This window comes from Hyla sarda, chromosome 11 (assembly GCF_029499605.1).
Source record: "Hyla sarda isolate aHylSar1 chromosome 11, aHylSar1.hap1, whole genome shotgun sequence".
Taxonomy (NCBI): domain Eukaryota; kingdom Metazoa; phylum Chordata; class Amphibia; order Anura; family Hylidae; genus Hyla; species Hyla sarda.
Genome location: NC_079199.1, coordinates 33,816,074 through 33,832,099, shown reverse-complemented (window position 1 = coordinate 33,832,099; position 16,026 = coordinate 33,816,074). Strand labels below are relative to the sequence as shown.

Here is a 16,026-nt window from a genome sequence, read left to right as displayed (position 1 = left end):
CTTGGACACGCCCCTTTATGGAGGCCACACCCAATTTTCCACGCCGCCTTTTTAGAGTTTTCTCAGTAAAATGGAGAGTTGGTCAGGTTTTTTTCAATTCTGGGGCCGATTCTGGGGCAAATTCTGCCATGATCTGGCCCACACCCCAACAAAACAGGTTGGGTTTACAATAGTAAATCAAGGCCAATGTATGTAAAAATGTGTTGGATTTCATAATAACTTAGTTATTAACCACCAATAACATAAGAGCTTAGACTTTTCAGCTTCTATAGTCTCCGGGTGTACATAGGAACGTCTATGAAGATGATGATAATTATTAAAGGTTGGGGTGTATTGAGATGCTGGTTTACTTTTTTTTTATTTTATTAACGTTAAATAGCTCAACCTGAACTGGGAACCTTCTTTTCCTTGGGCCCCAGAGCAGCTATAGACAACCTTGTGTATGTATATAACTTAAATGCAATATAGTAGCAACTATAAAATGTATTGTAAGTGACAACTAACTACTAAACAAAAACTAAAAACAGCAAATAAATTAATAAAAAAATTGGCTTCAATAATCACAGCACTTTTATATCTGTATATCATTTTTTTTTTTATTCAGTATGGAAAGGAGGCAATTGTTTAATATATTTAATTTCCTATACTGGGATCACTAATATAAAAGCGCTGGTGTTTGTTGATGTGGTGTCGCATATAGTAATGTTCTCTCCATCAATAGAAATGTGCCAGAATTGGGCACAAAAAGGGGCCACATAGGGATAACAAGTTCCATCCTAGTGTTGTTTCTGCCATGAATGCATCCTAGTGATAAGCACATTTAGAAATTGGCTTTTATGAACTCCGGGAGACCTTTTATCTTTACAATAAACTGAAATACACAAAATCATAGAAATTCTGTAAACTGTGATTACTTATAAGCAATAAATTATAAAATGGTGACAATGTAAAAGAATAAAGGGCTTATAAGAGAGAAAAAAAAAGGTTTGTTCTATGTGGGATCATCAGTCATAGTAAAATATTGCAAAACTTTCTCAAAGTTTTTCTATGGGAAGACAATGAGGTTTCTGTATTTCCTCAGTTTTATCAAATGTCGCTGTGTAGGCTTGGAGTCTTAAATGGGTACTCCACCCAGATGTCTAATCGCGGGGGTCCAGCCGATGGGGACCCCCTCAATATAGCATGCGGCACCCACCTGTTTCTGCTCCGGAAGCGCTGGAGGGTCTGGGTCCCGACCACGGGAACGGAAGTCCGTGACGTCACGACACCGTCCCCATGTGACCTCACGTCCCGCCCCCTCAATGCAAGTCTATGGGAGGGGGCGTGACAGCCATCATGCCCCCTCCCATAGACTTGCATTGAGGGGACGGGGTGTGACGTCACACGGGACGAAGTCGTGATGTCACGAACTTCTGTTCCCGTGGTCAGGACCCAGACCCTCCAGCGCTTCCGGAGCAGAAACAGGTGGGTGCCGCATGCTATATTGTGGGGGTCCCCATCGGCGGGAACCCCGCGATCAGACATCTTATCCCCTATCCTTTGGATAGAGGATAAGATGTCTAGGGGTGGAGTACCCCTTTAAGTGGGTTAGGCACCATCCTCTTAATAGTTAAATTCTTCAACAGGTAGAGTCTTTGTCAGGACTGAAGCTCCAAGTGATTAGCTCTGGGTTCCTCTGGGTACTCCGGTTTCCTACCAAACTCCAAATACAATTGTGAGTCTCAGTGAGGACAAGGACAAATTTGAGAGATGATAATCTTTACAGCACCTTAAAAGATGTTGGTGTTATATAAATGCATGGAATAAATGAATGTATCGAACTCCTTCCTTACCCCACAGGCGCAGTCAGGTAGTTCTCCAGTTCCATTTAACACTATTCACCTCCTCAATCTCTAGCTTTTCAAATTTTAAATACTTCTGCACTTGGTCCATTGCACAATCCTAGAATGAATCTATAATTTAAGACTTCTGTATATATAGTGTATATGCGTGTTAACAATCATATAAAATTCCATTTTTATTCATAAACCAAGTGTCATGGAGGTGGTGCTGAGCTTCTTAGGTGCCAGAGCCTGGCATGCTTCCTTACCTGCCTTCACTTTCCAGCCCCTCCTTGACAGTCCCCTGTTAGTCATAAAGGTGCTGAGTGAGGGTTTTTGGTAGCCCCATGGACATAGGAAGAAATTGACTGGAGCTGACATTGTTGACTGTTATAGGGGGCATACTCTGTTGACCTGTGCAGAGGTCATTGTGAAGGAAGGGGGGATTTCTAAACATCCCTTTTTCTGAATGGCCTTATCCTGTGTTATCGATTATACTGGTATAATCAACAGAGGCCACTGAACACATACAGAGGTATCAACGATTTAACCCCCAAAAGGGAGTTAACTAGAGCCCCTATACAAATATGTGTTCAAAATAATACTAAAAACAACCTTTATTCAATGTGGGGTAAAAACACTAACCCAATCACATCAGATTGATATTGTGTATTTAAATCGATAGTCCCTATGTAAACGGTGCACCATAATCCTGGTGCCCAATAGGAATGGGTAAATCTGTACACTATGCTCTATAAAGACTGTCTGACCCAAATATTGTGGGCTTCAAACCGGTCTGAAAGATGTCACTGCTTTGTTAATATGGAGTATAGGGGCTATCTAGTAGTTCCTATGCATCCCCGCTCCTAATAAGTATTGCACTGTACCTGCTGTGCACCGCAGGACTGGTGCTTATTGGGTCTATTGTACCCACTGTAATTGTTAATTTAGAGATGCATGTTTATAAGGATCACTTCTGATGTGTAGGGGAAGCAATTTAAAATGTCAGGCTGTCAATACTTTTTAGTAGCAGGGATGCATAGGAACTACTAGCTAACCCTTATACTCCATATTTACCAAGCAGTGACATCTTTCAGACTGGTTTGAAGCCCACAATATTTGGGTCAGACAGTCTTTATAGAGCATAGTGTACAGATTTACCCATTCCTATTGGGCACCAGGATTATGGTGCACCGTTTACATAGGGACTATCGATTTAAATACACAATAACTCAATCTGATGTGATTGGGTTAGTGTTTTTAAGTTTTTTTGATTTACCTCTACCCCACATTGAATAAAGGTTGTTTTTAATATTTTTTGAACACATATGTGTATAGAGGCTCTAGTTATCTCCCTTTTGGGGGTTAAATTGTTGTGACTAATCGATATACTGGTGTCACCTTTAATTGTAATCACGTCTGTAATGATAAGGAGGACACTTGAGTTAAACAGTAGGTAAACTGAACTAATAGAAAATGTCATGATCATGGTCAGATGATGTTTGGAAAGTACTTAGGATCTTATATTTTGGTCTCTTGTCCCAATTTAGTCTGTGGTACAGGAGGTTTGTCTAAAAATGGTGAAACTATTCACAAATCTTCTCCAACTTTTTTTTTTATCTGAAACAAACAAATGTTTTTAGCACAAGGCCATTCTGTTAATACCCTCTCACTACACTACTAATTGTGAAGTATGTAATGTTTTACCATTGTGCGTCTAATGGGGCAGGAAACAAGAACACGTACGTCTTGAGAGATGAGATGTGACTAATGCCAGCGCTCCGGAGTATGTCACCAGCTGACATCTGCTAGAGATCAGTCTGCTTCCAACACGATCAGTAAAAGATCTTTATTTAAATACAAAAATCGAAAAAGTAACTGTCCATGAACTTTCCTCCACTCTTATAATTGTGCTTAGTAATTTTTTAGAAAGGCCAAAAACAACCCAAATCTTTTCTATAAAGAATGTAACAAATGTAACTTGTTTGCACATAATCAGAGCGGGTTTTAGAGGGGGCCAAACAGGGAAGCCAACCTGAAATGTTCTTTTTTTACACAAAACACACAGGGGGAGATTTATCAAAACCATTACAGAGGAAAAGTTGCTTAGTTGCCCATAGCAACCAATCAGATCACTTCTTTCATTTCTCAGAGGCCTTGTAAAAAATATAAGAAGGAATCAGATTGGTTGCTATGAGCAACCAGGCAACTTTTCCCCTGCACAGGTTTTGATGAATCTCCCCCATAGACATCAATAGCCAATGTTTTTTATGGACAAATAGGGAAACCATAATGACACATAAAGATTAAAAGGTATATATATATCTATAGCTCAATATATGGATATAAATGAATTACCAGTAAAATGATGATAATTACAACCACAATGACCTGCGAAAGTACCAACAGTCTCAAATTAGTTTGACTAAAAAGTCCCCAATTTCTACGGTTGTCCAGGAATTTCTGGATGGTTCACAACCCTGGTGTCAAATTGGTTAAATTGTTTCAATTTACTAATCTGCACCCACTCCCCAGGAGAGCTTTGTTTGGCACAGTGTTGTGATGTTTTTGAGAATGAAATTGCTTTATTGTTAAAGGTCTTTAAATGGTGTTATCCAGGATTAGAAAAACAGAGCTAATTTATGGAAGAAAACAGCACCACACCAGTCCTCAGACTATGTGTGGTATTGCACATTGGGTACATTGAAGTGAATGGAGCCAAGTTGTAATACCACACACAAAACTTGAGGTGGTGCTGTTTTTGGTAGAAATCAGCCCTGTTTTTCTTTAGAGGGAGGATTATTTAGATACTGCATATTATTTTGGTACTATTTGCTGCTATTGAATAGACTGTCACTATCACGGTATTATTTTGTCACTATATAGCAGCATTGCTTTGGCACCGTAAGCTGGAAGTATATGAGTTGCGTTACACAAAAAGTATCATTGATGCTACTGGTACTTTTTTAGTGGCAGTATTCAGTGGCCAGATACTGAATGTCCTTCCATAGGGCAGACTGTTCGAACTTCCACACTTGTTCTGTGAACTTGTATGGCTTCCTGCTCAGCAACAACTGTAGGCAGCTTATAATGTTGCCTAATTGCAAATTATTGGTCTTAGGAGGATATTCACACATACAGTATCCTGCACATACTTGATGCGCAGGACATGAAGCTTTACATTTTATGCTGCAGAGTTCAATGTAAACTAAATGACTGAACACAACATCAAATCTGCAGCTCCAAATATATTGTAGGATATTGTACATGTGAACTCACCCTTAAAGGGTATTATGTATTGTTTAAGCAGCAGTCTGTATAAGTGGAGCACTGATAACACTGATCAATGCTATGGCACAGCATTGAACAGGGTATGCAATCGAATATAATTGTCTCTTATGGGGACTAAATAATAATAAAAAAAGTAATTTTACAAAAATATAATGTGAATTAACCCCTTCCCTACTAAAAGTTGAAATCACTACCTTTTCCTATTTTTCAAATAAAATAATGGCACGTTTCGGGGTCTTTTTCAAGAGACCGCCTCTTGAAAAAGATCCTGAAACGTGCATCGAGGTCGGACGAGCGCGGAGGCTGTTCCCTATTATGAGTAAGAACGTTTGTCCAATTGATTTTGGTGATAGTGTGTTTGGTCTTGCCTGTCTAGTGTAGGCTTGTGTACTGATTGTAGCTAAAAGGGACCTCACTATGAGGTAATACCGAGCCATCCCTGGATATTATTGTTAGATATAGGCAGTGTGGATCAGCACTAAGTAGTGTCCCAACTATTGGGATTGAATACAAGAGATTATTTATGTATCAGACATTTGCACTTTCTCCTCTGTGTCATTTATTTGTATTCTGAATGTTGTCATTTAATTACCCTAACCATGCATGGTATATGTTTTTTTTGTAATCATGTTTTAAATCTATAATAAACTATAATTTTTACATGAAGTGCTGTATGAACTCTATGTTCTCTGGTATAATATATACTACAGAGTTCAGCTAAATACATTAAGATAGGATCATTACAGATGCAGCGCCACATATGCAATTTATGCAATATATGTGACTGCTGATGGTTGACGCGCATTTTTTTTTGGAACTATAGTGTATTAACCTCTGCAGGTATGTAGGATGGGGGCTTTCTAGCCTTGTATTAAAAACTACTCGTGTTGGAATGTAAGTAAAGGAAATGTGGACTACAAAGTATTGGTGACAAAGGGGGGGGGGGGAGTACAGGATGTAAATTAATGTCCATCCCAAAGCCATCATACTGAGCCTTAGGAATCAACGGTGTGAGGTATAATCTAAAATCTCTTATCATGGGTAAAAAAAAGAAATAAAAAGAAAAGACTTATCCCACCCAATTTCTGTTGTGCCAAAAATGGAAACTCAAGATGGTTAGGGCAAAAAACTTGGTCATGAATTCTAAATAATCCATGCATTGAGAATGTATATTTATCAGGAGTGCTGTGCATGCCTCCGCCATTTATATACACTTCAATCTCCCCTGGAGAATTTCGGTTTTCATTCTATGACTCCAACCAGATTTTCTACAGTTTCACATTTTGAAGATCTCGGGTTGTTCAGACCTTTCGATCTGCCAGGAATAATGTCACGTTTCATGTGACCCAGTAGGAGGAGTGTTACTTTACACTTTGACATTTACTTTTGTTAAAATACTATTTCTATACATTTTATGTAGTTTTTTTTTACAAATTATAAACTTTTTTTTTTTGTATCTAAGGCTGTATTGACATGTAGTATTTTCATCTGTGGAAATGGAACCAACACAAAGAGAAGTTATGTGTTCACTACAGATATTGTCTAAAACACTGCATGTGAATAAAGCCTCATAAACCTTTTTGAAAACTGTATTGTCCTTTAGAAAAACTCTGGGGGGGATTTATCAAAACCTGTCCAGAGGAAAAGCTGTAGAGTTGCCCATAGCAACCAATCAGATCGCTGCTTTCATTTTGCAGATGCCTTAAAAATGAAAGAAGCGATCTGATTGGTTGCTATGGGCAACTCAGCAACTTTTCCCCTGGACAGGTTTTGATAAATCTGACCCCCTCTGTGTTGTGCTGAACCTCTGTTATTACTCCTGGAAATGGGTATGAATAAATTGACAACTGGTGCGAGTGGATAATTATAAGCTTGGAGTGTTCTGTGAATTATATGACTTCCTATCAACCATTCAGGGGCTATAACAAGCTGGGATTGTATATACAGTGATCCCTCAACTTACAATGGCCTCAACATACAATAGTTTCAACATACAATGGTCTTTTCTGGACCATTGTAAGTGGAAACCAGACTCAACATACAATGCTAAGGACAGTCCAGATCTGTGAAAAGTGTCAATGGCCGGAAGAACTGACCAATCAGAATGGGCATTTTACTGGTAAAACCCCTGTATTACTGAAGCGTATGCACTGACTGGTATCTGGTAGCGCCCCCTACAGTACAGGGAGGTATTACATGTTCTGTACACTTTACCTGTACCAGAATTAGCTGCTCCTTTGGACACCAGTTGAGGGCGACTCCATGTTACTTTTTAGGACATTGCATGTACTGTACAGGACCCCGAAGAAGATCCTGTCCTCTACATAGACCAGTGATTCCCAAGCAGGGTGCCCCCAGCTGTTGCAAAACTACAACTCCCATCATGCCCGGACAGCCTTTGGCTGTCCGGGCATGCTGGGAGTTGTAGTTTTGCAACAGCTGGAGGTTCCCTGCTTGGGATCACTGACTGTGATTACAGCTTCCAGCAGATCTTTCTTACTTTTATATGTAAGAACTTGATTTATCTGTATTAGTTATCTGCTTATTTTTCTTTAATTTTTACTTTTTCCTATTTTTGGATGACATTTTGGTGCCTTCAGAACCAATTCCCAGGTTTCCATAGAGTTCTGGTCTCAACATACAATGGTTTCAACATACAATGGTCGTCCTGGAACCAATTAATATTGTAACTTGAGCGACCACTGTACTGTGTTTCCCTCAGCTTTATGACTTGGCATTGACTACCTGAATACTGATCAGTGTCACTTTTTTTCTTTTAGGAAATATGTGAAAATCCGCAGTTTATAATAGGAGGAGCAAACAGGACGGATATCTGTCAAGGAGATTTGGGTAAGGCAGTCACATATTTGTGAGGTTATGGAGATGTTTAGTATAACAAAATATAGAATTATGGTGTAGACTGCACCGTATACCTCAAAACTGTGCACACTGAAAAATTCAGCATGGCTACTGATTTATTTGCAAGAAAATTGAACCTTTTTCCTGATTAGTGGATTTAAAGGGGTATTCTGGCTTTATACATCTTGTCCCCTATCCAAAGGATAGGGGATAAGATGTATGATCGCAGAGGTCCCGCCGCTGGGGAATCCCCGCGATTTCTGTGCAGTCCCGGCATTCTGTGCCAGGCGCTGCCTCCGAGACAGGAACGTGACATCACGGCCATGCCCCCTCCATTCATGTCTATGGGAGGGGGCGTGACGGCAGTTCATTAAAGGGGTATTCTGGCTTTATACATTTTAGCCCCTATCCAAAGGATGTATACATAAGATGTATAAAGCCGGAATACCCCTTTAATGAACGAATGCTCATAAACAGGGCCATGGAAAAGTTATAGTTGTTAGGTTTAGAAGTGACTTAAATACTTAGGTAAGATGAAGCTGTAAAAGCATATTAACCCTATAGTGCTGATCCAGAGGAAGCACAAACAAATCTTTTTGAAATCCCTCGACTCTAGGGGAAAACATTTCTTCCAGACTACAAATATGGCAATCATAATAAATCCCGCATCAGCATCCTATCTCCTGAAATTTAACCTGTAATATTTTTCAAGAAAGACATCCAGGCCCCTCTTGAATTCGTTTAATGAATGAACCATCGTTTGGCAGAAAGTCCCATAGTGTCACCGCTCTTACAGTAGATTATCCCATCTGTGATGATGGTGAAACATTGTTAACTCTATACCAGTGGTTCCCAACCTTTTTTGCCCAAGTACCCCTAAACATTCTATAAAAAAAAATTATACCCCCCCCCCCCCCCCATATTTGCAACATATTTGTAATTAACATAGTTGCTGGTATTTCAAATAAATATGCTTTTCTTTACGCTATATCCTCTCCCCAGGTCCGTGTACGTTCCCCAGGCCCCCTGCTCCTCTCCCTATATCCTCAGGTCCTGTTTACCTTTCTCTGTATCTATATCTCCTCTCACTACCTATGTACACAGGGGTGACCACACCAGCAGAATAGTGGGTGCTGCTATGGCGTATAATACAGGATGTTACTCAGGATCAGTACAGGATAAGTAATATATATATATATATATATATATATATATATATATATATACACATAGGGACTCCACCAGCAGAAGAGCGCAGCTCTGGATTATACAAGATGTTACATCCTAAATTATACTTCAGATCAGCACTCACTTTTCTGCTGATGCAGTCACTGTAAACATAGATTATATTACTTATCCTATACAGGGAAGTTCACTGTGATGTATATACACAGTCAGGGAGATTTATCAAAACCTGTCCAGAGGTAAAGTTGCTGAGTTGCCCATAGCAACCAATCAGATCGCTTCTTTCATTTTTCACAGGCCTTTTCATAAGTGAAAGCAGCGATCTGATTGGTTGCTTTGGGCAACTCAGCAACTTTTCCTCTGGACAGGTTTTGATAAATCTCCCCCCAGTGACTCCACAGCATTTCAGTCCTGTGTGAAAGTATCCTTAGGCTATACGTCGGGAAAACTTGGTGATGTTATTTATCTTCCGATGGATTTGCTGCCACGGACAATGCACCAGGAAAAATCTGACTGGAAAATTAATAACTTCCTCCCCCCCCCCCCTGCTCAGCATTCCACTCCCAGCTCATCATTACCCCCCCCCCCCCCACGCTCATCATTACCCCCCTGCTCATCATTACCCCCTGCTCATCATTACCCCCCCCCCCTGCTCGTCATTACCCCCCCTGCTCGTCATTACCACCTCTGCTCATCATTACCCCCCCTGCTCGTCATTACCCCCTCCTGCTCATCATTACTCCCCTCTGCCTCATCATCCTCCCCTGCTCATTGCTCCCCCTCCTCCTCCTTTTTATATTTTTCATATTTCCTTACCTGGCCGCGCTCGGCAGGCTCAGGTGATGCGTCGGGTCTTGTGGGCTGTGACGAGTGACGTCTCCTGCGGCTCCTCTGCACGGCATCAGGGACGTCACTCCTCATTTCCTGCAGCGCTGGGGTGTAATGAAGAAAACTGTGCCCTGTAGCGGCCGCGGCTGCAGGAAATGATGAGTGACGTCCCTGACGCCGAGCAGAGGAGCCGCAGTAGACGTCACTCGTCGCAATCCACAAGACCAGAGGCATTACCTGAGCCTGCTGAGCACGGTACGGTAAGGAAATACGAAAAATAGAAAAAGCAGGAGGAGTCCGGGCCCACAGGAGCCGCCGCTGGTCACTGTTTTAAAGTGGCTGCGGCAGGGCTACGTACTGATCTTTAACAAGCAGCTGCGGCCCCCCCCCCCCAATCTGCTACTGAGCAGCCCGCAGGGATCTCCCGAATGTGACGGGGCCCCCTGCGGGTACGGGGCCCGGAGCAGGTGCTCCATGAGCGCCAATGATGATCCGGCCCTGGCCACATGATGTGGCAGCCGCAAAGTTGTGTGGCCTTTGGACAATGCATGTGGGAATGGTTTTGCCTGCATGCAGCTGCTGCAACATGTTACTCTATCGTCAGGTAGCAAATACTTGATAGGTTGAAATCTACCCCTGTAAGCCTGTTAGGCTACGTTCACACTGCCGGCTATCTCTGGCAGTGTAAAGCCCGTTATTCTAGGATCGAGAAAAGCCGGGGGAAAAATAGCTTGCACCGTCTTTTTCTCCGGTTTTTCTCTCCAAAATAATGGCTGCTATTGAATATAATGGGGTCCATCAGGACCCGTTATTTGCCAGCATGCTCCAGCAAAATTACGGCCGGCAAAATGTAAAAAAAAATATAAAAAGAGGGAGTTTGACAGCCGAATTTGCCAGAGCATACCGGCAGTGTGAAAGGGGCCTAAAATGTAAACCTAAACTAAGTAAACTTCTGACCACAGGGTTTTTTTTTAATGAAAAATAAATAAAACACTGAAACAAAAACCCCATGTGGTGGCCATGACAACAGTTTGTATTGGTTTGAGCTCCATTTTCATTATTTTTTTGGAGTGCTATTTAAAGAAAGGCTCAAGCATGTTGAAATCCAACATATCCTATCTCTGACAAGGGCCATTAAAGGGGTATTCCAGGCAAAACCTTTTTGTATATATATATCAACTGGCTCCGGAAAGTTAAACAGATTTGTAAATTACTTCTATTAAAAAATCTTAATCCTTCCAATAGTTATTAGCTTCTGAAGTTTTCTGTCTAACTGCTCAATGATGATGTCATGTCCCGGGAGCTGTGCATGATGGGAAAATATTCCCATAGGAACTGCACAGCTCCCGGGACGTGAGTCATCAGAGAGCAGTTAGACAGAAAACAACAACTCAACTTCAGAAGCTGATAACTATTGGAAGGATTAAGATTTTTTTAATAGACGTAATTTACAAATCTTTTTAACTTTCCGGAGCCAGTTGATATATATATATATATATATATATATATATATATATATATATAAAAAAAAGTTTTGGCCTGGAATACCCCTTTAAAGGCCCCAACACACATTAAATGGTGGGTCAGTCCCACCAAAATTTGTGGGTTTGGCCATCAATGATCTAAAGCTCATAGCCAGGTATATACTGAAAAGGCTATATAATGTTGGGGTAACCCTCTGTGCTAACCTACTATGCGAGTTTTTGCATCACGATGTAGCCTAACTCTCAGGCTATACATTGGCATTCTGTAAAAAAGGGATGCCAACATAGACTTTGCTGTACTGGCAGCGGCCCCATTAACTAGTAGTAGTTTGCAAAGATAGAGAGCCGGCACTATAGTGTGGTTTGTGGTGCTGCGGATGCAGTAATGGACTGAAGTGGTTACTCTCAGGCGAGTGGTACGGCGAGTCGGGGGTGCGCTTATATGGAAAACATATGGATGATAAAGTCAAGAATAGAAAAGTACATAATACGCACTCACCCGATGTGTGCCAAAGAAGTTGCTTTTATTCCATGCTTAAGGGTACAGCAATTCGGGTCGGGGAGAGGAAGAAATCTTGAGCTCAGCCGAGCTCGCGGAACGACGGTTCCGTTTCGCGGGTTGTCCACTTGGTCACGCCCACAGTGATGCTCGCGGTCACAGTTTTATACTTTTCCGCTGCGGCCTCTAATCAGCTGACGTGTTGTTGCTGAGCAACATGATGCTACATGTCGGCGACTGCTATAATGGCCCAAACTTAAAGAGTACCTATCATGATCTAAACTCTCCCTAATATCTACCCCCCTCTCCCCCAATCTGTCCCTGACTCTCACTGACACTATCCCTGTGTTTCTTTTCATTCAAAACCCCCTCTTTATACCTGATTTATTGTCTTATTGGCTGCTCATTCAGCCGTCCTAGTGTGAGGGAGGAAGGGGACGTGGCCCAGCATAGAGGCTGTGAACACAGCAGTCGGCAGCTCTGACTCTTCTCCTCTCTGTTTACAACTGCATGTGCAGAGAGAAGAAAGATTGGAGCTCAGATAGTAAAATGAATCAGTTTATGCAGTAAAGCAGAGTCAGGAGTATGCCCTGCTGTGCTATGAGCACAGTGCTGGCTCCTGCCTGTCTGATTGACAGGCAGGGAGCAGTGCTGAGCTTGTCTGTGTCCAGGCTACAGTCTAAGATTTAGGACTCCAGCATGAGTCTGAAATCTATAAAAAGGGCTTGCGGCCAGGACTGGTAGGGAGACCCCTAGAGGTCATTTTTTTCAAAGTGGAAAATTAAATAGAAAGAAGCATATTTTGTAATAACATGCAATTGGAAAGTTATTCTGCATACATTAATCTATAATATATCAAAGTTTTTTTGATGAAAGGTACCCTTTAATAAACTAGTGACTATGTCTGGTCCATTTCCTGCATGTACAGCAGGTGAAATAGGTATTAAACATGCCACCATTTTTTTTCCATACATACAAATAGACCCAGACAAAAAGCCCAGAAATTTAAGTTATGTGTAACAATCTGAAATGACAGTATTGAACACACTGATGTTTATTTAATACTTTGTACAAAAGCCCATGACAGCTGCAAGACACCTCCTGTTTAGACAAACTAGTCGCATGCATTGCTCTGGTGGGATTTTGGCCCATTCTTCCACACAGAAAAAGCCCACAGAACCTTTAAGATTTGAGACTATGAATCATGATCTTCAGTTCTTTCTATATATTGTTTATGGAATTTAAGTCAGATGATTGGTTGGGCCATTCTAGCAGCTTTATTTTGTTTATTTGAAACCATTTGAGAGATTCCTTGGCTTTGTACTTGGGATCATTGGTGGAGATTTATCAAAACCCGTCCAGAGGAAAAGTTGCTGAGTTGCCCATAGCAACCAATCAGATTCCCTCTGAAAAATGAAAGAAGCTATCTGATTGGTTGCTATAGGCAACTCAGCAACTTTTTCTCCAGACAGGTTTTGATGAATCTCCCCACTGTCTTGCTGAAATGTCCACCCTTGCTTCATCTTCATCTTTCTGGTAGATGGCAGCAGATTTTTTTTTTTTGTCAAGAATGTCAATTGGCCCATTCATCCTTACTTCAGTTATGTGAAGTTTGCCAGTACCATTTGTGAAAAAACAGCCCCACACCATAATGTTCCCACCTTCAAAGTTAACGCTTGGTATGGTGTTTTTAGGGTAATGTGCAGTGCTATTTCTCCTCTAAACATGGTGTGTATTCTGACCTCCAAACAGTTTTGCTCCTACCTGACCGCACTATATTCTCCCAGTGTTGCACTGGCTTTTCCAAATGTGCTTTACTTATTTTTTTCTTTGAGACAACAGTACCTTCTAATTCCAGGTCTCCGCAAGTGTCCTTGGCTCTTGGACATCTCTTCAGATTATTCTTTTTCCCTCCTCTGTCAGAAATCTTGTATGGGGCATCTGGTGAAGCCAAATTTAAGGTGAAATGATTGTCTTTCCACTTCCGTATTATGGCCCCAACAGTGCTCAATGGAACTTTCAGAAGCTTAGAAATGCACCTGTAACCACCACCATTTTGTTATGTTTTGCTACAATTAGCTTTTTGCTTGTACCCATCAAGAGATGTCTTGGCAATTAGACCTTTTTTGTAGCAATCAGTTGGGATTGAACCAGCTGTTAATAATTTGCTCTCACAAGGGGCTGGATTGCTTTTTAATTTCTGATAGATTTTAGCTGTTGTCTTGGCTTTCCATGACTTTTTGCATTTCCCTTTCTTCCTGTGTTCAATATTTTTTCCCTGTGTCATTTCACGTTAATACACATAACTTAATTTCTGAGCTTATTTGTTTTGGTGTCTTTGTATTCATGGATTGCTTGAGTTGTTACCAACATGTAGTAAAACTGTCATGTCTATAGCACCTTTGGAAATATATTTAGTGAGAAAAATTGTCACATGTTCAATATTTATTTTACCCGCCGTATGCATTTACATTTCAGCACTCTAAATCGCAGCAGACTCCACTTTTGAATCACATTCAAAATGCATGCGGGAAATGGAAACAATGTAGTCACTAGTTGATTACATTTGGGCCATTATAGTCATAGAGGCCACTGCCAGTAATACCACAGTATATGTTGCCATCACTTTTTTTGACAGACTGACAATGTATACCCTTAACGTAAGGTTAAATAGTGATCCTTTCTTCGTCATCTGGCTGCTCCTGTCTCCTTATCAGTGTCATTTATTGACAATGGCATCGGTAGCACCATTCTACAGACTGGGTCGGGGGTGCTTGCTTCCTCTCTCTGCCACAGCTGCTGTTCACATGCATTCCTGCAGGACTCGAGCCCTGCTGGCAAGGTTTCCTACTCTCGCTGAACTCTGGCGCAGCCAGAAGCGCTAAAGTGTCGGTGCGGGTATTATGAATCAGCAGAATGAACCAAGAAAGCAGCTGCGTACCCCAGGTTGGGAATCACTGTTCTAGACATAGAGGATGCCCCTAGGTATAAAAAAGATCACTAGAAAGATCTCTGTACTGCATTCATATATTTATACATTGTGATCAGATTGCCCCTAAGATGTCTTTTTTTCCCTATCTAAATATCGCTAAGGCTCATATTCCATGTTGGTTCGGCAGTCCACCTATTCCTTTATTCCATTTATTGACTCCTCTGCATCTGCTGCAGTTCAGCCATGTCATTCTTATCTACAGGTGCCCAAAATTTGACACCATACCACATATGTGGTCAGAAAAATGAATTGTATAGAGACGATCTTGTCCTGGGTGTCTATGACTCTATTGTTGCAAACCATAACTTCCATCTGCCTGGCACTGGTTGAAAAGGTGTTCAGTGTTCATGCTACACGTTTTTTACAATAACACTAAATCAGTGAAGGTAAAGAAAAAGACCAAGCACTCAGCAGGTGAAGGCTTCAGGTATCCACATTCCATACATCGAGGAATCGGCGAAGCAAGGAGGTAGGGGGCAGTGTGGGGGATGTGAAGTGCTCCGTCTTTTTCTTTACCTTTAGTAATATAGTGAACACGATGTTACATGGATTGGCATACAGCTATGACTTGCTCTGCATCTGTATGGCCCGTGATCTGTATGCAGGCGGTTGTGTCTCCTTACTAAAACATTACTGTTTACAATTACAGTTTACAATACACTGCCGTTTTGTATACGCGTCTTACTCTCAGGGTCATTTGCCTGGTGCTGTGATAAACAAAAATGAAACAAAATTGGTTTCACTTCTGCAAAGACCACAAACAGATGGTGTAGCGTGTCATCATGTAACTTAAGCCATTATGTAAGTCAGAAGGTTTGACGGACTATAACCCAGATCATCTGGATGAACTGATATTTGGCAGTCATCTTGTAAAGAATGCAAATAATGTGAAGTACCATAGCTGAAATACCCTGTAACACTATACATCTAGTGACAGGACACCTGCAGCACTGGAAGCTTCAGTCTTTGCATCTATTTTTTAACGTTGTGTCATTTTTAGGTCCCATTTATTTTGGAATATACAGTCATGGCAGTAAATGTTGGCACCCCTGAAATTTTTCTAGAAAA

General features: G+C 41.2%; 1 protein-coding gene across 2 annotated transcripts in view; it reads left to right on the top strand.

Annotated features, from left to right (window-relative positions):
* The window catches only part of CAPN3 (calpain 3), a 98,674-nt gene that overhangs the window by 13,137 nt on the left and 69,511 nt on the right, over nucleotides 1–16,026 (top strand). For both annotated transcript variants that reach the window (XM_056546786.1, XM_056546785.1), the window contains exon 2: nucleotides 7,892–7,961. In XM_056546786.1, coding sequence (XP_056402761.1) covers nucleotides 7,892–7,961 — 70 coding nt within the window. The remainder of the gene's footprint in view (nucleotides 1–7,891; nucleotides 7,962–16,026) is intronic.